The sequence below is a fragment of the Athene noctua genome, chromosome 3 (assembly GCF_965140245.1).
Source record: "Athene noctua chromosome 3, bAthNoc1.hap1.1, whole genome shotgun sequence".
NCBI lineage: Eukaryota > Metazoa > Chordata > Aves > Strigiformes > Strigidae > Athene > Athene noctua.
Window position 1 is genome coordinate 1,099,657 of NC_134039.1, and position 23,960 is coordinate 1,123,616.

General features: G+C 45.6%; 2 protein-coding genes across 6 annotated transcripts in view; both read left to right on the forward strand.

Annotated features, from left to right (window-relative positions):
* LOC141958819 (1-acylglycerol-3-phosphate O-acyltransferase Pnpla3-like) overlaps positions 1-5,928 on the forward strand; it is a 51,181-nt gene extending 45,253 nt beyond the window's left edge. For all 5 annotated transcript variants that reach the window (XM_074901728.1, XM_074901730.1, XM_074901731.1 and 2 more), the window contains 2 exons: positions 474-590; positions 3,708-5,928. In XM_074901728.1, coding sequence (XP_074757829.1) covers positions 474-590; positions 3,708-3,999 — 409 coding nt within the window. In that variant the 3' untranslated portion in view covers positions 4,000-5,928. The remainder of the gene's footprint in view (positions 1-473; positions 591-3,707) is intronic.
* Positions 5,929-6,531: 603 nt separating this feature from the next.
* On the forward strand, positions 6,532-23,212 carry SAMM50 (SAMM50 sorting and assembly machinery component). The gene is made up of 15 exons (XM_074901733.1): positions 6,532-6,634; positions 8,641-8,751; positions 10,166-10,267; positions 11,103-11,190; positions 12,268-12,374; positions 14,165-14,295; positions 14,504-14,591; positions 15,124-15,252; positions 15,924-15,995; positions 17,044-17,130; positions 19,365-19,435; positions 20,203-20,270; positions 21,087-21,233; positions 22,087-22,228; positions 22,997-23,212. The coding sequence occupies exons 1-15, from the start codon at positions 6,614-6,616 to the stop codon at positions 23,040-23,042; spliced, it is 1,410 nt and encodes a 469-aa protein (XP_074757834.1). The 5' UTR covers positions 6,532-6,613; the 3' UTR covers positions 23,043-23,212.
* Positions 23,213-23,960: the final 748 nt, after the last annotated feature.

Genomic DNA, 23,960 nt, shown 5'->3' on the forward strand with positions numbered 1-23,960 from the left:
ACTTCTGTGCCATTTTTGGGGAGGAAGCAAGTTTCAACAGAATTTTTACATGGGTTCTTCCCCCTCCTCCCCTTCCAGTGTAACTGACTCCTGTTAAGAGTGTCATAAGGAAAAAAATACATCTGTGACACTTCTGTTTCTGCTTTCTACTTGCTCTTCCGTTGTGCTTTGCTTTTGTTCTCCCCTCCTCTGAGCTGACAGAGCGCTCATCCCGCAGCGGGGGAGCTCTGGGAGACAGGAGCTTTGTGGCCTTCCTGAATGTTGGTGGCGGGTTGGGAGGCACGGCCGGGTCGGGCACTCGGCCTGGCTCGGAGCCGTGGGAGCGAGGTGGGGAAGGACTGGGGGCCTCGGCGGGAGCTCACTGCGCGAGAGTGGAAGCTGTGCTACTTTGTTGGATGTTGGCCGCGGTACGTAAAAGCACAGCGTGGATGGGATCTGCTTGCACAGTAACCCTGTGTTGGTTCTGGCCCCAGGCTGGTGAACTGGTTTCCTGACATGCCTGCTGATGTCCGGTGGATGCAGGAGCAGCTCTGTCGGATTGCTGGAACAGTGTATTCCCAGGCTAAAAGCAAGCTGTTCTGTACCTCCAGGTAAAGGGGAGGGCTGCTCATGCAAATGATGCATCTCCAGAAATTCTCTCTCTTTTTGTCAGAGCTTCAAGTACTAAGAAGTTTCTCTCTTAAAACAGGATTTAATAATTTTTCTCAAAGGTAACATAAACCACTCCCTGCTGCCTCTCGTCCTTAGTATTCTTGTTAAAGTACATTTTCTGGTGCTGCTTCTTTATAACTGACCAATGACTGCTACACATCGTAGGTGAGAGGTGTTCCTGTTGGCGGGCTTACGCCTTCTGGGGAGAGGGCTGGCTTATGGAGCAGGCAGTGGACTGAGAACAGAGACCTGGTTTCTTCTCTGCTCCACAGTAGCTGGACTGATCAGGAAGAAAAGAGGAGGAAAAGGTTGTTCAAGACGTTCTAAATCAGGTGTAGCAGGTAGGAGGTGGAAAGCACTAGGAGAAAGAGTGGATTCTTAGGAGTCTGGATGGGAAGGGTTGTCAGAGGTAGAGAGTAGATGAATATGAAGTACATACAGTCTTGTAAGAATTACATTTGTATATGTTCTTGAATAAGAATTAAAATTGGATATATAAGGAAGATTTTTAGGAATCTGTTTCTGTAAAAGAGAAACCTCTGCTCTAGCCTGGCTGTAACTAGGTTCATTGTGCTTCTCTTGCTGAGCTGGTGTCAGTTTTAGCCTTTTGGACTTTTTAATTCTGTTAAACTTTGTGTGTATGGAGGAATCGGTCACAACTCACCTCAGTGTGGATCTAGGAATGCCATTACTGTTTCACTTTGCTGCGAGTGTAGTATTTGCCCAAGGAGCTCTTTCACAAAATGAACGGGACCAATATGCAGCTTAGATTTTCCTGCTAAAAAATGGACTTGTTGCTGAAACAGAGTTGCACAGCCATGTTGGAGTAGTGCTAGAAGTAGGGAAGCACAGGCTCTCTCTGAGTTCCAGATGCTTACAGATATGAAGCCTCCTAAGATCTGGCCTGAAAAAGCATAAATCCGGACTTCAGCAGAGTAGGTCATAACGATTTTACTGTAACTTTTCTGATGTTACCTCAACTCCTGGATTTCCTGGGTAGGAGGTGGAAGAATGGGGAGAGAAATGGGCCTAAATAGCCATTAGGAATTAACAGAATAAAAGCTTCCAAGAGATAGCTGTAGCACTGGAGACCCCCAACTGCAGCAGCTGTTGCAGTTAAAGCATTGCCATGTGCCGTATACAGCACATTTTGAAATTAAAAAATACCCTTTTATTTGAGCCAAGAGTTCTCGAGCTTTTGTCTTCCTGTTTTTAGTAATAAAGTTAGATCAGGAGGAAGATCAAAGATGCCCTCTTTTTTGCCCTGGCAGTGCTATACACCGAGCCATCCAAAATGCAGGTTTGCTGTGTCTGAGAACTGCTCCATCCTGCTCCCTGGAAGAAGCTTTGCCAGGTTCTGGGTTGGCATCGTGAGAGATCTGCTTCGTACGCCCCAGCAGTGCGGAGTGGGTAAACCTGCTGTTAAAGGCTCTGGCTTAGTGGAAGGGTGAGGCTTGGGTTTCCTTCCCCCTTTGGAAGGATCAAATGGTGGCTTTAGTTTTAGGTTGTAAAGATACTTTCTTACAGTCCTCACTTTTATCCAGGGTTCAGAAGTGTTTAATTCCTGTGTACAAGTAGCCTCTCTTCTCCTGTTCTGAAATCAGCTGAAGCCTTTTCTTGTGTAACACCAGCTGGCTTTTGAGGCCATGCCTCTGAGCAGAAATTTAGGGTTTGGTGGATACTTGCTATCATCGTGCTGTCATCTCCTCAGTTATTGGATACCGCATGTCATCCAGTGTCCTTGTTCCCTTCATTTCTCAATGATAAGTCTGGCTCCTTTGCACGGTAAATTTGAGTATTGTCATCTTCCTGCTCTTAGCCTTACTGAGCAGCTTCTTGGTGTTGCTCACACTCCAGCCTCACTGTGTCTTCATCTGAGCGGGGCATTTGCAAGGGGCACACTGCCACAGGGCTCCTCCGAGGGGCTGTTTGGTCACTGAGTCATGATGAGCCAGAAGCACCGTTTCTCTTCTTGTGTAGAGCGAGCTCTTGGCCGTCGCCCAGGTGGTGGCGGGCACGGGCCTTTCCTGCTGCTTTTACCATACCGGGGGTGATCGGCTCCCACTGAACTGCCCAGATTTCTGAGGGGATCCCTCGCGGGGAGCTGGCTCCCAGGGCTCTGCCTGTAGAGTCCTGCACTGGATTCTGCAGGGGACCGGGGGCTTGGCCTTGTTTTTCCAGCATCCACTAGGAACTTCCTCCTGCTTTTACAGAAAGTAATCACCCCCACCCTTTATTTTATGCTCCTCCCCTTACACCATGAGGTCTAGCTTCTCTTTTGGAATCAAACCGAAATCTCATGAAAACTTGCACTGTTGACAGTTAGAAAATCCTTTTGGGAAACTTAACCTGCTGGGTGGTATCTTGTAGTGCACCTAAAGTGCAGGTGTGGAAATCGGTAGTGAAGTGTGTGGATGGCCATTTGGGCTTTTTTCTGTGTCAGAGGCCCTGTTGTGAGTTGTTTTGTTGTTTTGGGGTTTGGTTTTCTTTTTTTCCCCAAAAGCACTGTGAGAGAAGCGAGAACTTTTAAAGAGAAAACTGAATATGCTTGGTGACAACTTCAGTTTCCCCTTTCTCAGATTGGAAAAGACTCACCTGGTGATTCAGGTGCTGGTTTAGCGCAGGAAAGCTGTTCCAGCTGCTGAGGTTGGTGATAATTGGCTGCTTGTGCAGTGGAATGTGGAGATGGCGTTTGTAGAGTTGAACAACAGTGTTTGCTACTCAGCTTGTAAATGTTGAGACTCTTCTTGTTGATGTTGAGTTAGTGCTGTTAGTAAATCAGTAAATACTCCCGGTGGGTAGCTGGGGGGAGATGAGGGCCCTGAGCTCATCAGAATGTGACTTCCAGTGTAACTGGGTTATACCTGCCTCAGACAACACGGAACGGCAGCTTTCAGGATCCTTTTCCCCTTGTCCCATAACCTAACTCCTCAAATGCATTTAAACTTAACTGTTCTCCTCTAGTGTCCCTCCTTACATGAAGATTCCCTGTCAGACACCTGAACAGTCACAGAAACGTCATTGAAACACTGATAATTTTTTTCTTTTTTAAACAGGAAAGACAATTATGCATCACTAAGAAAATGTCAAACTGTCCCGTCTACGATGGAATTTCTTTCTTCATACTGCAACCTTAAAATGCCTCACTCTTCTGCAGACCTTGAAACCTGGCTCTGGGAATCCTCGGGCTTCATGTACTCAGCTATGAAGGATGCTTCTGCTAACGGGGAGGGGCACCCAGACCTAAGCAGCTATCCTCACTTTCTCCCGAATTCTGACGAGTCTGGGTTGGAAATAGATTTTGATTCTTCCTCAGAGACAAGTTTCCAAACTGCTCCAGAGTATTAATGTGGAAGTAGATTCCACAGTTTCCAAAATTCCAATTTGGCAGAGAAATTTAAATCCTAAAGGACTAAAGATCACTTTGTTTATTGCCAATAAGTGTTGGAAAAATCATTTGTTTGCAGCTTCCTGACAAACCTGCCTTGGGAATTCTACTGTTTTAAGGATTATAAAAACAGTAGCTGCTACACCAAGTGACAGACTACACAGTTCTGTCGAAGCACCAGCTCAGTCAACTGTAGTAAGACTCGTAGTAAACAGTGTCTCTCTGGAAATAAATTATTTTTTAAAAAAAATCTACTTTCAGCATAAAAATGTAAATTCTGTAAACAGATTGTTAGACAAACAAGCATCGATAGCGAAAGCTTTTTAAAAATGTAATTATTAATATTATGTGTTCGGATGACTTTTATAGCACTTACATGAAATTGGACTTTTAATTCCTAAAGGGAAATACACAAATGAGCTTTTTGGTGGCCTCCAGTGTGCGTTTGCCTTATGTTTAAACATACTGTTGTGTTCACGGAGAAGCTGGCTGCTCTGTGGGAGGTACCCTGGGACCAGTGTTACTCCAGGTGGTTGGACACCTTCCCCAGTTCATGGTGCTTCTCCTCTGTGGCTCTTTCCTCTTCAAATGCTTTGAGGGAAAAAGGTGTAAGACGTGGGACACGTTCCCCTGAAGTGTGAACAGGCACCGTTGCAGTGATGATGTCAGAGGATGTGTTTTGTACTTAAGGGCTTAATACTTGATTGAGAATTGAAAAGTAGGTGAAATTGTGACTGTGATTAGTAGCAAAGAGTAATTTGAGAACTTTACAGAGGATGTCAATGTAAGTCACTGTATAGCAAGTGGGAATGATGTTTAGGTCTGCTCTTTAATTGCTGCCCAATTGCTCTCAGTCATTTTTTTCCCCTCCAACTTGAGAGATTTTTCTTCCCTCCTTTCACTTCCCTCTTGCTAAAGGAGGGAGGAAAAAAGGGTCCCTCTGGTCTCAGGGGGGTGTGATAACCCACAGGAGCTTTCCCAGGACGGCTTGTTACAAGAAGGAAAAGCCTAAGACGTGGTGGAAGTGTCAGCACCAGGGAGCTCTGCGGGCGTCTCCTGGCGATAACGGCCGCGTCGGCCACGTCCCGGCTGCGCGGAGCGCTGGGCTGTTCCAACACTTTCCACGACGAAGGTTCTGCGTAGCTTTAATAAAGGCAACACATCGGTGTGTGAACACACCGGGAGGATAAGGAGCTGCTCAGGTTAACGACTTCTGGGATGTTTTGTTCTCATGTCTTGTACAGTTAATGTAGAAGGAGACGAAGGGTTTGCAGCGGAGTTGTGCAGGTGTTCGGGGGCAGGCTGGGCGGTCTGGCAGCTGCTCCTTCTGGAAGTGAATCCTGAGCAGCTGGGGAGAAGCAGCGGTTGGGCTGTGATGCTCAGGAGAGGGGACCTGGAGCGTGAGCTTGACAGTGAAGAGCAAAACGTGGCGTTTGCATTGGACTGGCTTCCAGGCAGTTTCTCAGTTGCGATTTCCCTAAGCTTGAAGCGTGAAATTTTAGAACATTAAAAATTATTTTAGGATGGGGGGCAGGGGAGAAGGCGGGGGGCTGTTTCCGTATGCAGAGGACTGGTGCTGTTTTACTTCAACTCTTTTGTTCCTTTCTTCCATGTAAATACCTTCAGATTTGTGAGAAGAGTTGGAAGCATTGCTCTAACCACAAAAGATAAGAGATCTGTTTTATATTTGTCTCTATTTATAACTTCCTGTAATTTAATTTTATAATATTGTGCAAAACGTTAGTTTTACCAGTATGTGTTAGAACTCAAGCAGGAGGGGTGAGTTTTGCTTCCTGTGTACTGGAATAGTTCTAACTACATTTAAATCAACCTTAACCACAGCTCCACTTTTGTCTCCTTTTTTTCTAAAATAAAAAGACAATCTCTCCTGTTAACACGTTTTCTAAGTTTTCTTGAGTATCGTCCACCTGGTGTGAGTTAAATCAGAACGTGTTCATTCTGTTGAGCATTAGAAGATTTAATGGGTTTGTCTTTTTTTAAGAGTAGTGATTACGCTGAAGTTCGAGATGCTTGTTCGTGCTCCGGCTGGACCTGAAAGCTTAATTAAAATGGAATTTTTTTTTTTTTTTTGCAATCCATTGGTTTACAAATCACTTTGTATTGAAACCAAAAGCAGGGAAAACTGTTACTCAGGGCTGGAGGAAGACAACAAACCTTGTCTCCTCGCTTAGTCGGGACTCGGCGGTTTAGCACGGGACAGGTATTAGCGCTAAATAACCGTTTTAATTAATTTTTAGCCTGAAACCACGAAGTTTTAACGCCAGTTGAAGATGAGCGGTGCCCTGTTACTTTCTCGTTAGACAGCAGGCGTTTTGCTCACCCTCCTGCCGGGCTTACACCCAAAACCCGATTTTTTTTTTCCTTTTTTTCTTTTTTTTTTTTAAGGCAGCGACTTCCCCCAAGCCCCTTCTTCCTGCCTCCCGCAAGACCGCTTCGCCCCGCCTCTTCCGGCTCCTCCAGCCAATAGGAGCCGGGGCGGGGCTGCCTGTCATGGCCGCCTCCGGAGCGAGGCCTTGACTCCCGGCGCTTCCCTCGGGCCCGGCCGCCGCCGCCATGGGCACGGTGCACGCACGGGTAAGGCCGCGGGGGGGCCGGGAAGGGAGGCGGGGGGGGGACAGCGCCCGCGGCCGGCGATCGCCCCCGGCCCGGGCCTGGCCCGAAGGTCGCCTCGGCGACCTTCGGGCCAGGCCCGGGCCGGGGGCGATCGCCGGCCGCGCTCCTTCGGCGGGACTGGGACCGGCCTCCGCGCCCTCCCCCCGATTTGCCTCGGGGGGGCTCCGCGCCGGTGAGCGCGGGGCACGGCCCGGTGCGCGGAGGAGCCTGCCCTTTGCCCTTTTGCCCTTTGCCCGCCTCGCCTTCCTGGTGGGGGTGGGAGTTGACCTTGGGGTTGGGGAAGTGGTAAGAGTCAGGCTGGAAAACTGAAAACTGAAAGAAAAAGGGGAAAAAAAATAAAAAGGGGAAAAAAAAAATGGAGGGGAGGGGGAAGAAAAAGGGGAAAAAGAAGATTAAGAAAGGAAAAAGCGAAAAAAGTTAAAAAAGACAAGAAGAGAAAATAAAAAGGAAAAGGGGAAAAAGAAAATAAAAAAAAGTGGAAGAAAGGGGGTGAAAGGAAAAAAGAAGGGAAAAGGGGGGGAAAGGGAAAAAAAGGAAAAAAAAGAAAAATGAAAAGGGGGGAAAGGAAAAATGGGAAAAGGGGGGGAAAGGAAAAGGGAAGGGAAAAGGGGAAAAAAGGGGGGAAAGGGGAAAAAAGGAAAAGGGGAAAAAGGGGGGGGAAGGGGGAAAAAAAAGGAAAAGGGGAAAAAAGGGGGGGGAAGGGGGAAAAAAGGGAAAAGGGGAAAAAAGGGGCGGAAGGGGAAAAAAGGGGGGGGAAAGGGGGTGAAAAAGGGGAAGAAAATGAGGAAGGGAAAGGGGGGGGAAGGGAGGAATAAAAGGGAGAAAAAAGGGGGAATGGAAGGAAAGTGTGGGGAGGAGAAACCCCGTCAGGAAGCAAAGAGCGGGGTCCCGGGGGTGGCGGGCTCTGCAGCCCCCCGGTCAGAGTCCCCGGGGAGCTGCGCGGGGCTCGGGTGGGCGGTGGGCAGCGAGCGGGGCTGAGGGCTCAGGACGGTCCCACGGGGCCCCTGAGGCCTTTCCCAGGGCTTGACCACACTGAGGATTATCTGATCGCCGTGACTAACGGAATTTCTGCTTCAAATTGTTTTCTTGTCTCCTTGGTTTTGTATCCACCTGCAGTGTAAGCTGGTGGGTGTTGCTGTGTGGGTGCAGAGCGTTTCATGAAAATTATTGGGAGCGAGAGGGGGTTCTGGTTTTGTTTAACTCGATCCTGGTGCGTAACTGCAGTTTTCTCTCCCAGCAGAAACGCCCGTCCTTAAATACTGCAGCAAGTACTGTGTTAGCGAATTGAGACTAAAAGCAGATTCACTGAGTTATCCGATCCCGACCCCCGCTTCTGCAGGCAGCCCTCTGTCCACTCGAGCTGGAACCCACCCCCTCTGAGGAGCCTTATTTTAGGGCTCTTCCAGGTGCCAGGAAGATAAAACATTTGATAAAACATAACCCCTTGGATAAAACATCCACCGCTGGCGGGTGGGCCCTGAGGCTCTTGCCCGTTACTTGGAAGGCCACTTTGAAAAGAAAGAGGAACATATGAAAGTGTATAAATATAGGCAAAGCAACGTGCTGAAAGCATCCTTTTGCTTTAAATTGCTCAACATTCCTACTCCTCTCCCTCCCAAAAACCCAAATGTAAGTAGCAACACCCTGATTTTTTAGATTTTTTTTTTTTTAAGACAGTAGAATTCATCTTTAACACAGGAAGCATTCCTTAAATCTCAGGTTGTTTTGGGGAGAGTGCAGGGTATTTTTGAGAGATCAGCTGACAAGGAAGGCGTTCAGCTTTCATTAAACATTTTGGCAAGCAGGTGAGTAGCCAACGTGCTGATAATTCTCCTCTCTTTAGTTCTTCAGTTTTGCGTTTTCCCCTCGGGATCTGACGAGCGCAGTGTCAGCCATTTTCCTTTGCAAAAGGCAGAAGTCACGAACCCGCACACCAGGTTCAGCACCGTTTTCTTCTACACTTTCAGAGTTTGGAGCCTCTTCCAGTGGGGGGGCCAGACTTTGGTGCCTTGGGAGAGGAAGCTGAGCTGGTTGAAGTTGAACCTGAGGCCAAGCAGGAAATTCTGGAAAACAAAGATGTAAGTACCGGCACAACATGATGATTTTCTTCAGGAGGGAAATTTCTTCCCACTCTTGTTGATTGTTTTCCGAAGGGAACTTCCTAAACTCGGGTTTGAGATGTGAGGGAATTAAATTCCGCACGGTGTATTTAATCTGGTGGCGTCTGGTTCCTGTTCTTCTTCTCCCTGCGGCGGGAGTTACTGGCCTCAGCTGGGAGCCAGTAGGGCTCTTGGCAGGTGCCGATTTCCCCTCCCTCCTCAGAGATTTTGCTCAGCAGCAAACCCAGCAGCTGTCCCTGAGCCGCGGGCGGGCGCGGTGTAGCCACCGTAGGGTACAGTGCCACCACGCGAATGGTGGCGCTGACCTCAGCGGAGGAGGGGAACTTTTTTTTAAAAAAAAAATTCATATGTAAGAGCATGTCTGTCTTGGCCCATAATGCATTTAGCTGTGCTAGGGGGGTGAGGTACCCAGCCCTGTTATCTTAATCTTCATGAAAGTTTTCCTTTCCCTGATGCTGTTCAGAGTCATCCTCACTAGAAGCTTGGTATCATTTATTTGGTTCATTACGTATATATTCTGATTGGGCTTTTTAAGCAGTTTGCAGTAACGCAAAGTTGCTCTTACTCTGCTGTTTTATTATATGTAAATACACGAAACGTTTGCAGGGTTTGGGGGGGGGGGTTTGGCGCTTACCCCTAAAACTATAATATGCTGAAAAGGTTGGAAAAACAAGGGCAGTGCAATCACTGGAGTCGATTTGCAGCAGCTGACCTGGGGTGGGTTGACATTTTTAAGATGAAATCACCTCAGATGATTTCGCAGAATCATCTCGGTTGGAGAAGACCTTGAAGATCACCTGGTCCAACCACTGACCTCACATTTGTGACAAGATGAATGCTTTTAAGAACACATAAACCCTCACAATGGCAGTGATGCTAATACGCGTTTTAAGCTACAGTGCTCTGGTAATAGCAACAATTTCAGTAGTTACAGTTTAAATATTTATGGCTTGTAAGTATTTGTTTTTTCTTTTAACGCTTTTGTGTCGCTGAGACGAGATACGGCTGAACTGGGACTGGTTGGTGCCATGTTTTCCCTTACATGTCTTAACGCCTGAGTGTGATTTCTGCAGTGATTTCTTTGTCTGTACAACACTTAGGACTGAAGTCTCAGCTGCAGTCTGTTACTGTCGCTTCTGCTACAACCAGCAGTAGCTTTGGTGTCAGAGTTTTCTTTAATTTCCATGTTAAGGGAACAGCTTTCCAGAATTGTAGATAGCACTGTTACCTGATAGGGTAGGTCAGCAGTGATTAGCCCAGGCATCTTCCGGGTTTTTCCCTTGGACAGCGTATTTTTGCCTGCACTGGTGATATCGGTGCTCATTATTAGATGCAAATTCAGTATTTGTGTTTAAACATCTGTTCTGTTCAGGTGGTGGTGCAGCACGTGCACTTCGAGGGACTGGGAAGGACCAAAGATGACATTATCATGTATGAAATCGCTGATGTTTTCAAGGCTAAAAATCTCATTGATGTAAGTATTGCAATGAATGTCACACCTCCTGTTTCAAAAATTCAGGTTTCGATTTTCTCTCTTTTTCCTCCTTTGGGCTGCTCCCTTCAGACATGGGGCAACTCTGGCAAGTTTTGTGATGATCCTGATCGTGTGGCACAGAAGCCAAACTGAATAGGAGATACTGGCAGATACTGTGTTTTGTGATGTATTCAGCTCAAAGATGCTGTGAGATGGCAAACAGTACTCCGAGATCTTTTTTCAGCTTTAATTTTAGCATTTGAGAATCGCTAAGCTGTGTAGGTGACACTTTCAGTTAATTTGCTTAAGATAAACGACTGGATCTCGGCACAGATGGATCCTCCACAGAGGATCAGAGTGTGAGTTAGGCTCTTTGTGGTGGCGATTTTTCCTGGAGCATGGCTGGCAATTAGGCCTGTGAACTGGCCTAAATTTAAACAGAGTGTTTGGGGTTTTTGCCAAAAGCACGTGCCCCGTAAATAGGTGCATAAGCTTTAACTATGGAAATCTATTTGACTGATAGGTTTAGGTATTATAACAATAGGGAAGCAAGCTAACAAAAGGTAGGAACTGAGCTGGATGCTCAGGTTTGGGGTTTTTTTACAGATTCAAGTGTTGAAGTGGTTGTGATTGCTTTTGAAGGCTCGTATGTGTGTCTTTCTATACATCTGTGAAGATTTTGTGACTTAGCTGCACTTTAACTATTTTATCCTAGTTATTTTTTGGTAACCTGAAAGACTCCAGCGGACTGGGTGATCTTTGGAGGTCCCTTCCAACCCAAACTCTTTTATTACTCCACGATTCACCGACTGAGCTATTTAATCTCATCCTGTAGGTGATGAGAAAATCGCATGAAGCTCGTGAAAAGCTGCTTCGTCTGGGAATCTTTAGACAGGTCGAGGTTCTGATTGACACCTGTCAAGGTATGTATTGCCTCATTAATCCTCACCTTTTTTCTCATACACACCCAGACACGTGTGTATTTCCCTGGGTAATAGGGTGGATGTTTTTTGTGTCAGTAACTTACTCTCCCATATGTCCTTATATAGTTTAGATACACCTGTAGGTGTGCGGTAGAGATAGATATAAATGAATGTATGTGTCTGCATCCATTAACCTTATGAAAAAGAGATATTTGCCCGTGTCTGTGTGTATATAAACATTACTTGTATATGCAAAAATGAGTGAATTTCCAGCACTGAAATAACGACAGCGTGCATCCCTTAATCAGGAGTCTCAGAGGAGCACTCGAGGAAAAGCTCGAAAACGTGTCCTGTACTTCCATCTATTACACATCCCAGAACCAGCATCGTGTCGGCACACCCTGGGTGCTCAAGGCAGTACTAGTCATTGTGTCAGTGCTTGGGATTAAAAATTGGCTCCTAGTGTTAGTGGGGCAGGTGAACGTGTGTGGGTTTCACAGGAGGGTTCCGCCGACGTTCCTGTGGTGGCTTCCAAAGCCGTTGCAGCAGAAGGGTGTGGGGTTGGGAAGGAAATGCAGTGCAGCCCCCCTGGTTGCTGCCCCGTGGGCTTTGGGCAGAGTTAGGTGCCCTTGAGGGCTGGGGTTTGGAGCCGCTGCCCTAGCCGGAGCCCCAAGGGACTGGGACTGGGGTGGTTCCTGTCCTTCAGCACTTCCTGCAGAGCGCTGGGAGCTCTGCCCTAGGGACAACGTTCTTCTTGCCCTTTCTGGGGCACTTTGATCTCTCGTTACGCTAATGTCAGAATTTGTGTACGTCGTTGGGTTTATAGGTAATAGTCAAATGTTACTATTTCACAACTAAACTGACATGTTGATGATTAAAGCCTTTGTGCTAGGATTGAACCAAATTCTGCACCTCATATCCAAACACCGTCTTTTTCTTGAGCCATTTTTCTTTGTAGTGCAGACTTCGATTATCATTTAATTCAACCAGTTTTCAAATAATTCAAGTCATCTTCTGTCTTTATTTTTTTTAATAGGTCTTTAGAGATAACATACGTTTGTTTGGTCATTGATGCAGGAGATGATGCCCTTCCAAATGGTTTAGATGTTACCTTCGAGGTAACAGAATTGAGAAGACTAACGGGAAGCTATAACACTATGGTTGGCAACAACGAAGGCAGTATGGTATGGATTATTTCAAATAATTATTCATCCCTTTTGATATTTTTCTTACTTTCATGTTTCAAACCTAGGAAGGAGTTTGGTGATCCAAGCCAAATTATTTTCTTGATCCAGCTTTACTAAGGCTTTGCCAGACCATTGTCTCTGCAGAGTCTTTGTATTAGTCAGGCTTTCATTCAGCAAAAGCCTGTTTTGGGCATTTAGGGAAAAATGCTGTAGCTTCCAACTCAGTGTGTTAATTTTTTAATTCTTAAGATGACTTAAGTCATTTCTTGATAATATGTAAGATGCTTTATCTGCTGGAGAGATGAGTAAGGGCTTAGTGTTTCATTTCTATGAGAAGTATTTAAAGTGTTCTCCTTGTCCTTGATTTTCACTATTTTAGCCCAGTACCAGTTATTCCAGGCCACAAAGTGCAGGGTTTTCCAGAACCATACAATCTGTGGAACTTGTTCCCATTTGATTTGATTTAAGGACGCATCAGATTAGAATGTTGTGTGACAAATATTCACGGATTGACACTAAAAGTAACAGCCGTGGTGGTGCTGTGTCAGTGTGAGAGAAGTGCTGGTGTGTGTCGATTGTGCTCTCGGGCACTCGTTTCTGCGCCGCTCTGCCGGGGGCTGCTGGATGACCCGGATCAGGGGACTCGGCCTTCTCTCCTTAGGGGTATTTTTAACCCGGGTAAGATACTGCGTGACTCAGGTGCTGGAGTTCTGTGAGCACGGGCAGTTCCTGCTGCCAAGAGCCATGTCCAGGGTGTCAGACCGGTGGGGAATCCCACCTGCGGGTTCTAGAGTGTCTGAAAACAGGCTGAAAGCTGCTGTGGTTCTACTCGGCTTCCCCCTCTTTTGATTTTGTTACAGAGAAGTGAAACATCTCAGTGATAAAAAAGCATGACTTGTGTACAGTGGTATGGGCGGCAGAGATTATGTTTCTGTAGGAGTTAGATTTGACATCTATTCTAATCCCACAGGTTCACCTGAAGTCTGTAGATCTGGCATTTCAACCTTGGAGCCCGTTGGGTTAGGGGTACCTGGTTGGCTGGATGAGCGCGTCGTCGCCAGCAGCACCAAGTCCCGGGGGCTGAGCTGCCTCCCTGCTGTGCGAGGAGGGCAGGCAGGATCCCGCAGGCTCTTCGTGTTCTTTTAAAACAGAACAGGGGCCAGGAAAGCAGCCCGGGAGCGTCTGTGCCCGGAGGAAACCCGCTCCACCCCTGCTGCCAAAGGGCCAAGAGCTGCCACGGGGTTACAGGGAGTTTGTGTCAGAACAGTCAGAAGTGCTTAACGAGTTTTGTAGCGATAGGCTGTACTGCTGTCAGGACTGATGGCAAAAGCTCTGGTTACTCGAAACAGAAGTAAGAGGGGAGTGACTCTGTGGTGACAGGTTTCCTTGTCTCCGGGTTCCGACGGGCCCTGCTCAGAAGGAGCTTTCCCGGTGTCAGCTGGCAGCTCCGCAGGCGCAGAGCAGCTCCTGCACGGCACAGACTTACTCTCCTGGGTGTGGGACTGCCTGGGAGATTTGGTTTGAAATAACAGCAGTACTGGTGACGAATGCAGGTTAAGTCAGCAGCTACTGGACAGCAATAAAAAGCGGGTGATTAGCTGTAACTTGTGCTAATGTCATGGCTTCTGCTGCCAGCACACAAAGAAACCTACTTTAAATTAAAACGTGTTACAACTCTCTTTAACATCTTTGTTTCTCATTCTCTTTGTAGATGTGTTTGTCTTCAGCATACAATTAAGATGCACATAGGAAGCTATATGAATTTTATTTTATTTTATTTTTCGTAGGTACTTGGCCTCAAATTCCCAAATCTCTTTGGCCGTGCGGAAAAGGTAACCTTCCAGTTCTCCTACGGAACAAAGGAAACTTCATATGGCCTGTCGTTCTTCAAACCACAGCCTGGCAAGTTTGAAAGAAAGTAGGGGATGCCTTTTTGAGTACTTTTTTAGTGAAGGGATGTAAAACAATTAGTAATATCTTTCACTGAATAATAATTCAATTTATTCCTTTGCTGAAGGGCTGTTAATAATGTAGCAGAGCTGGTTTCTTAAGTTTTTGTGATAAACTATTTAAGCAAGTGGAGTTTTAAATTCACTTTCACACCTGCCAGTAACGTTGTGTTTCAGTTTTTCAGTTAACCTGTATAAAGTAACGGGGCAGTTCCCTTGGAGCTCTCTTCGGGAAACTGATAGAGGAATATCGACAGAATTTAACGTAAGTGTAGCACAGGTGTCTGCGGAGCACGTGCTTCGTAGGCACTGAATTCAGGTCACAGCTGGCGTTGGCAAATGTTTGCTTTACTCTTGTAATGATGGAAACACGTGGGCACAGGGCTGACTGCTGTTATCTGAAAGAGGTCAACAATTTTAGAATGACAGGGGTAATACATCTGAGTGCTTTTGTTAGAATTCAATCTTATTTTGGCCATGTAAAAATACCAGTGTGGGTTTTTTTCCAAATTTGTAATGTTTAAAGCATTGTTTGAGAGAGGCAGCTGACTGTACCAGCCCAGTTTGGGATGTTTTTCATTTGGGATGATGCAGTAGTGCACACCTGCTTGAAGGAACACTTGGCTGGAGCAGAATTAACATGACTCTGAAATGGAAAAGGGTTTCTCTCTGATCCGGAAAGTTCGGAAAGAAAAAGCATAGACTGATGTATAAATAAAGTTCAGAGAGACTTTTCAGGGTGTAACGTTTTAATTTTGTAGCAGAATTTTTTTCATGTCTTAATTCTTTATTTGTAGTTTCCAGTCTGGAAGACCAATCACACGCTGAAGTGGGAGGGTGTGTGGAGAGAGCTTGGCTGCCTTGCTAGAACAGCGTCCTTCTCCGTTCGAGAAGAAAGCGGACACTCTCTTAAATCTTCTCTCTCTGTAAGGCCTTTTCCTGGCAATTCTCAAAACCACATTATTTTGAGTCACCTCATAGTTCAGAATGATACCAAAGCAGCTTTTTGTCTTAGTAGGTAGTGTGTTTTCCTTCAGAGCTCTCTTGCTGTGTGCGGCGGTGCGGGCAGAGCCCGCCGGGGGGGCAGGAGAAGGCCTTTCCCTGGCTGGGCGTTGTGTGCTGGCTGTCACACGGGCTGGCGGCTGCTTCCCGCAGGGCCTCCCTCTGCCAGCTCCTCTGCACAGCTGGTTCGTAGGAGACGGGATCAGGACATTCCCTCGTCCTACCGTGTTGTCCCTTTCTAAATATTCTTTCCTCTAGCAGTTTTTGGTCACTTGCCATCTTTAATGTGTGACGTACAAATTGGAGGAGATAAGCTGTTGCAGGTGACAGCACAGAACTGGTGATGTACACCGGGGTGGTGTTGCTGCTGCATTCTGGTCTGTACCACGGCCAAGAGGTACAACTGTGGCCTCTGAATTCAAAACTAAGTGGTTCTGTAGGTGTGTTGTTCTCAAACCCATGAAGCTACCCTGGCCTTAGCTGGAACAGGAGTTGACTTCCACTGTTTGCGCAGGTTTTGAAGGAAAATAATAGTGTCACTCTGCGGTATTCAACACATAGAGGAACTTAAACATTATTTTTTGATTCTTTTCAGCATGGCATGGTAATTGATTCCCGGAACTCCTCAATCTTGCCAAGACGAGGTGCTTTGCTGAAAATTAATCAGGTACTATTAGATCACTTATGCTATTATTGGGTTTTATTGGTGCACTTGAGTGAGTCTTAATTTATCTAATTGATGTTCCTGTTAAAAACGTCTAAAGTTACAGATCAGTCGTAAAGTGGGCTTGGATGCAGTGATGACCAGGGTTTACTTTTTATCTTCACAGTGTGTGCCCTTTAAAATCATTAAGCCTCTTTTGTGGTGGCAAATTTTCTTTTGTATACCATTGGTCAGACAGCACAGCCATTTTATCTCCCCGTTAGCATTAAATGATTAGCTGAGATTCATCATCCCCAGCAGTGTTTACACTTTACAGTAGGTGTTAGTCCTTGTTTCCTAACACGGCCGTGTGAGACCACCAGACTGTGGTCCTGTTGCTGCTTACAAAGTTTACAAGTCTTAAGAATGAAAGACTGGGTACAGATACCTCTCAAAAGGCATACACGTGTATCATTTTGACCCAGAAAATGGTTTTTGCTCTTGTTACTGTCAGAGCTTTTAGGAAAGCTGGCTCTCTGCTGTGTGGGGTGGTGTTCAGAAGCATTAAGCTCTGCAGCGCTTTGGGATCCACTGAAATCAGAAGTGCTGCTGTTCCTGTCAGCAGCAGTGAACTGTTCTGGTTCTGAGTGAGAGCGGTCGTTATAATTCAGGGTTTAGTTAACGTATCGTTTGTTGCCTCAGACACTTCACGTGTCATTTTTGACTTACCCTGCTGTAGTACGTGGTGAAATCTGCTCCAGTCTAGGTAAATACAGTGAGAGTTTTCATTTTGGGTGCAGGATTTTCCAGCTCCGTTCTGGTTTGCTCTCATTTACAAAACGGCTCAGAAAGCAATACCTTGGTTCAATATTTGGAGGAGAGAAATGCAGCTCATTGTTCTGAGGGTCATGCATGGCTTTTCACTGCTCCAAAATCCAGTTGTTTCTCTGTACCAGCGATTCTGTATTTCTCATACGGAAAACTCTGCCTATGCTGGTGCAGAAGTGATGAGCTTGTGGGGGGAAGAAGCGTGTAATGCCCGTTACAACTGTCAGAACTTGTGTCTTCGCAGGAGCTGGCTGGCTATACAGGCGGGGACGTGAGCTTTCTGAAAGAGGATTTTGAATTTCAGTTGAATAAGCAACTTATCTGGGATTCGGTAAGTTTTTTGAAAGATGTTTTAGTAATTGCTGTGAGTTAGCAAATGAGGTTATTGGTTCCATTTCTTACGGTTTTTCACCATGGATTAGAAAAATATGGAAGTGAAAGATGGATAGTGTAGGTACCTTGATTTGTTTTTTTGGAAGTGATATCTTGATTTGGGTTTTTGAAATTGAAATGCTCTTTTATTTTCCACCTGATGTTCCAGCCATGTACAGTCACTCGAGAAGTGGTGTTTTGGAAAGAAGGGCTTGTTTGACAGTTAACCACACCAACTGTTTTCCTTTCAGCAGTAATGCTGAGCATGTCTGTTCTTTGGGATCTTTCTTAAGAGTGATTTTTCAAAAACGTATTGCAGGCTTTTTTCTGTCTTTTTCACCTGCTTATGAATAATCTGACTAATCTTGGTTTAGTTTTGTCACTGTAAATTATGAATATATGACCACTAATTTCGGTATCATAGCGTGTAATTATTTCTTCTATGTAAAGTTATTGGGAAGGAATGGGAAGACTGATTTCACTACAACGCTAAGCTTGCACTACAACGTTTTGTTCACAGTGAACAATTTAAGTCCCAGTAAGACAGACACGTGGTCCCGTGAGCAGTTCAGGTGAGACGCCAGCCTGCCAGAACACGTCACCATTTTTATGGTGTGCTCTCCACATCAGTGCTTTGCTGTGGAGTCACTGGGTGGGTTCGAAACCAATTCCTGTACCATCATCCCTGGCAGTCTTGGTTTGGTTGGCAGAGCACTTCTTGCTTACACCAACCAGATTGCTTTCAGAGGAAACGACACTCCGGGTTCATGTTTAATGAACTTCAGCTTCTTTGGCGAACAGAGAGATCTTAAGTTTCAGGCAGTTTCAACAGCCTAGATCTAGTATTAGGTGGAAATAGGGTTTTTTTCTGCTTAGTGAAATAAGAATTTCAATATATCCTAGACATATTTCTGTCTGTATTTAGAAGGAAGTTCTTTATCACACGGAGATGCTGCAGGAGGCTCTTGTCTCACAGCTGAATGGGGAATTAAGCAGCAACTTCCATTATGAAGATTTAAAAATCAGAGGTTACAATAATTTGCATCCCAACACACTAAAACCAAAACCAAAAAGCAGTGAGAAGATCTCTGCCTCTTGATAGCTTTTGAGGAAGTACTGGAGCAGTGAGGGGGTTCTAGGAGACCAGAGGAATGGTAGCACAGTGCCAGCTGCAGACAGCTCCAGGCGGCTCCCGCCGTGCCGAAGCTCCCGGAGTGGTGCTGGGGCTCCGCCGGCCTGCGCTCTCCTCCCGCTCTTCTGAGGCGACTCAGCGCCGCGAGGTTCTGGGCTGGGAGCAGCGAGGCTGATGCAGAGGGGCTGCGTGAGGCTGTTCGCTGTACCCCTTCCCTGTGGCATCGTTACATTTGCACCTTCCCTGTGGTGGAAGAAAAGGCACTGCCTGGTGAGTGCACTGCTGATCTTACATTTATTTCCTGATTTGTGGCTGAAAGACAGTGTGTGCTCCTAGGAGGGCATTTAATGGCTTTGTGGCCCTGCCAGGAGGACTTCGCTCGCCGCCGTGCCCGCGCTGTGACGGGCAGGGGAGTGTGTCCTGTCACAGGCTCCACGTCCCTCCGTGCCACCCAGGGTGGGCCTGCGCGCAGCTGGGTGCTGCACAGGCCGTGTACTGACCACAGATCTCACCGGCAGGTACACAGGCAGCAAGGAAATTATTAGTTGTATTTATTACAGTGATTTGGTGCCCAAGAATTACTGTGTAGTAACACTGTATGTGTATTTGAAGTCAATTTAGTGAGCTGCAGAATTGGTTTCATTTAATTATAAGGCTAGTTTACAGACAGGTAATAATTGTACATTTTTGGTAGCTATTTGCTGGACTTGGCCGCCTACGGGTTTAAAATTGTCAGGTGTAATTTATGTCAGCAGTGTTACTTCAGGACATGAAAATTCATAAGAAAACAGGAGCTGGATGCATGTTCCCTTTAGCTGTTGTGCGAGCAGCCCTCGGTTCCGATGCGCTGTGCTGACTTTCTCAGACATAGCACTGCAGAAAAGAAAGAGGGCAGCAATGCTCAAGAGTTCCCTGAAAACACTGGTGGTGTGATGCTCCTGCAGCTTTCTGTCAGACTGCTGGGAGCTCTGCCTCTTGCTGAGGGATGAAATGTTACTAATACTTTTTTTAGGGAAATTAAGTCATACGTATTAATAAACAATTTCTTTTTGTCTCCAAAGGTTGTTTCAGCATCACTTTGGGGTGGAATGCTAGTGCCTATTGGAGACAAGCCATCCAGTATAGCTGATAGGCAAGTTTCTAAAATGTTTTTTTTTTTTTTTTGCAGTTGACCCAGGTAGTGGATAAAGAAAACTCTAGCAGAAGAGTGAAGCAGTAGTAGTTCTGGTTCTGAGGAGAATAAAATGATTCTAATTAGATTTAATTGCGTGTTAGAACTCAAGCCATGCCTTCTGTTTTTGATTTTCGTATTGGGGTAACATAAGTTCATAACTTGCTGTGTAGTAGCTCTGCCTGCCAATGTTTATGGTTGCAAAATGGTATTTACAGTCTGCAAAATTTTCTATCAGGCATAGGTAACACTGTAGGTCTTTCTGGAAATAAAGCCATTTTGTAACTTGGCTTTTTAGCCATTTTTGCTCTCTAAGACCTGGGTTTAAAGATCACGAGCAGAAACTGTTTGGACTGAAATTTATTTACAGTAAATACCAAGTGTCAGCTTTACATGGAATAGATCTAAACTGTGGTATTTGTATCTAAATGATTGCAACAGGCAGAATCAGACAGCACTCTAATTCTTCTTCAGTGCTGGGGATCCTTCTGCTTTGATCTTTGTAAGGGATGGCAGACTGATTTTTATTTTTAATATTTCCATTTCTTGCCAAATGCGTCAGGATTTAGGTTTAGCTATAATTTCTTGTATTTCTTTAAATACACTTTACTAAACCTGTGACGAAGTTACCTGTAACTCAGAAAAGCAGCATTAAGATGTATGGCTAGATATTTTGAAGTCTGTCTGTTCTGGTGAAGCACTGAATTCAGTTTGTTTATATTCACTAGGTTTTACCTTGGTGGACCAACGAGCGTGCGTGGATTCAGCATGTACAGCATTGGACCCCAGAGCGAAGGTCTGAAGCTTCTACATCCCACTCCTGACAAGACTGTAAACCTTAGTGTGCCACAGAGTCAGATTCTGTCCTTCAGCTTTGTATAGCTTAAAAATAATCACACTCGTTCTGCACTTCGGATCCGAGAGGTGTTAGTCTCGATCTGTTGCTGTGTATTACTTCAGGATGGACTGCAGCCACTAGTTCTTAGTTAAGCCATAAGCTGATTTTGTAAACCCAGTGTATGTTCACACGTGCACACTCCCAGTATGTCACTTCAGTTAGTGAGCAACCTTCAAGGTGAAAAAGTTCCCAGAAGAGGGTTATAGCAACGGTGACGTTAAATCTCCGTGATACACAGAATGTCCCGGTAGCTCAGGGCACATGAGTCTGGTCAGCCAAGGTGTTTGTGGAGCCAGGAGCTTCCTCGGTTCCATTCCTTACTCTGCTGCTGACTCGCTGTTCTCGTGGGCCCCGTACTCAGTGTAATTTTAAAGCTAATTGTTGAATTGTATCAATTTCCCATTTTTAAAACAAAGACAAGTACTTTAGAGGTGGTCGGGAGGTAGTTTTTGATGAACCACAAGCAGGGCTGTGCCTCAGGCATGGAGGAAAAGGGCACTTCGCTTCGAAGGTTTAAATTGTGTTTAAAGAAAAGTGCTGATTTTTTTCCTGGACAGTGGTGAGGTTGGAGAGAGCTAGAAGGAAGCGACTGGAGCTGTAAAGGGTAGAAGTGCACTGTAGAACAACTTAAGGGTGTGTTCTTGTGCCTTTAGCAACTGGTTCTTTTAATATATTCCACAGTAAACGCTTTTATTCCAACATTGTACTAACTAGGTGATTACCTGGGAGGAGAAGCCTACTGGGCTGGAGGCTTGCATCTGTACACCCCTCTGCCTTTCCGGCCGGGCCGCGGAGGCTTTGGGGACCTTTTCCGAACACATTTCTTCCTTAATGCTGGAAACCTCTGCAACCTTAACTATGGTAAGACTCAGCAGAATTGTATAGAACAAAACCTGCTTCTCTATGTACAGAACCAAGCAGGAGAGGAGAGCTGTTCTGTGTCTGTTCCCTCAGAGTACTGAGTATCTTATGGTGTCAGTCAGAAAGCTGCTGCTATAACTTGTATATTTGACAGAGTGCTGGTCATTTTTTCAGCTCTCTACATAAATTCTAGCACAACTTGTAGGAAGGAGAGCTGGGATGGTAACAGCAGTGCCTGTGAATTGAGGGTGTGATCGTTGAGGAACCTCTCACACTGTTCTGAAGGGAGATGGGAGGGTGATGTTTAGGGGCATTCTGATGTTTACAGGGATGAGCTAAATAAAAAGTCGGTGGCGTTAGAGCGTGGCTGAGGGAGTGCTAGGTATGTGACTTTTTTTTCCTCCCATCCCCAACTTTTTTCCAGATACGTGTCTGTACTAGCATATGACTTTTCACTGTCTTTTCAGTCAGTTTGGGGACAGAGTGATATTTGATGTCTGCCTCACGTGATGGGAGAGAGGCAGTATCCATACCGGGAGGGGGGACGCTTTGTGCGCAGTTGAAAAGCAGATTAATCAGCTTTAAAACTAATAGAGACCCCCTAAAGAAGTTTAAGTCTTTAGTACTCATTTCCATGTTCATGCAGGTAGGTACCCCGTGGTGGGGAACAAAGATCAAGCAGCAGTCCAGGTAAAATCGTAGTAGTTTGAGTCCAAGGCCCTTGGCATTTATGGGAGTGGGTAGTAAATACCTTCTGAATCTGAAGCAGCCTGTCTTCAGGCTCTGCAAATCCCGCCAGGCTCCGAGCACCCTGCCACCTGCTCTGATTCTTGTTGTGCCCCTCTGCGTTCAGGCGATGGTCCCCGGGCTCACCTGCAGAAGCTGGCAGAGTGCATCCGCTGGTCTTACGGCGCGGGAGTGGTGCTCCGCCTCGGCAACATCGCCCGACTGGAGCTCAACTACTGCTTCCCCATGGGAGTACAGTCTGGTGACAGGTTTGGTTTTCACACCAGTTTCTGGTTTTAAAGGGTACTGCACTTCCATCTGGTTTTGTTAGAGACAGTTGCTGCCTTCTGTTTCTTCTGTGCCAGTGCAGAGACTTTTCTTCGCTTGCAGCTGCTCTTCCAGCTCGCTGTATTCGTTTCACAGTACTTCTTGGTTTAAGACTTTGTTTCTCAGGATTCAAAGTTCATCAAGCTCGAGACCAGCTGTGGAAATGTATGAGTAGCTGTGGAGTAGGTTTTATTTCTTTAGAGGAAATGATAACGCAGCTCATGGGATTTTCTTAAGCCTTCCGAAAACAAATGGTTGGAAAAATACCAAGTTTAATGTCTTTGCTTGAAAAATGAAAACACGTTTAAGTATAGATAAAGGGAGAACAAATTAATTTGTTAGCAACCAATTATCCTACATCAAGCAAATATAGTACTCAATAAAAAAAGCTTCAGGGGGCCTGTTCTTGCCTGGGAATGCTGTGTGAGGTACCCTGTATTTCATACAGAAGTTGGATTAGGTTTCTACTTGTCGTTCACGTGAAATGTGAATGAATAACAGCAGTTTGAAAATCAGGGGGTTTAATTTTCTAATGCTCCGTACAGATGGCACAGTGGCAAAGCATTTATTTTAAGAAGCCTTTGTCAGCTAAAATCTGAATTGTAGCTTTCCAAAGATTGAAAACCTTGGGAATTCAGGGATAGGGAGAATTGATTTTAATTTCATCAATACCTATGTATCACTTATACTGGTTATTTGCTTCTTTTTAGGATATGTGACGGTGTTCAGTTTGGAGCAGGAATCAGATTTCTATAATACAGCAACATTTTACAGAAGTGTATGAAATTGTGCTCTGTAATTGAAATCAAGACTGTAACACAGCTCAATACGGTCTAACTTTTTTCTCGAAATAGAGCTACACATCTGAGTGATTTACCTCTCAGACTCCACAAGAAACTACATTAAAGAATTACGCGCTAAAGGTCCATTGTGCCTCTGATTCTTATCAAACGTGGGGAAGCGTTTCTAGTATTCTACCTGTTTGAACTTACAGCTTTTAGTTCTTAGTTGTTCCTGAAAACGTTAGAGAGTTGTGTAGAAGTCGGCTCTTGGATCGGGTTCACGTGGTTGTAGTTGTTGCTGCGCAGCCTTTGCTCTTCCAGCCACAAGTCCCACGAGTGTTGGGATGACCAAGTGTGAGTATGGCTGGAGTGGAAATTAAGGGGAAACAGTTTTTCTCCATCATCAACTTCTGTGAGCAAATGAACCTGAAAAAATTCCATTGGGCATCAAAAATTGTTTTACACAACTAAAGGTGGTCAGTGAGCCACAACGTTCTGATCTGAGTGTGTTTCACTGTTGTAAATCCCCTCTATGTAAATGCCCCCTACAATCCGAATTGCACACTGCAAAAAGTGAAGTCAGCTGTCTAGCACAGCAAATACTGAAATGTAAAAATAACTTTGGAAGGTTGAGGGTCCTCAACTCTGCGGCAGTTTTGAGTGTTTCAGTGCCCCCAGCGAAGCTGTTGGTTGTGGCCTTGCAGACGCAGCTTTCTGGAGCAGCTGCCAACAGGGACGGCTCGGACCTCGTCACGTGCTGCTGCCTCGTTTGCCTCAGTGCTGACTCTGGGTGCTAATTGCACTTAAACGTGACCTCCCGCTGTATCTCTTGGCGCATATTCCAGTTTTTGTAAGGTTGGGCTAATTCACTAGTTTAGTCCTAGCAATTTCA

Coding starts and splice junctions, on each gene's coding strand:
- SAMM50 (XM_074901733.1), top strand. CDS start 6,614: ATGGGCACGGTGCACGCACGG. Junction 20,271..21,086: donor CATTGGACCCCAGAGCGAAG/GTCTGAAGCTTC, acceptor TGTACTAACTAG/GTGATTACCTGGGAGGAGAA. Junction 22,229..22,996: donor GGAGTACAGTCTGGTGACAG/GTTTGGTTTTCA, acceptor GCTTCTTTTTAG/GATATGTGACGGTGTTCAGT.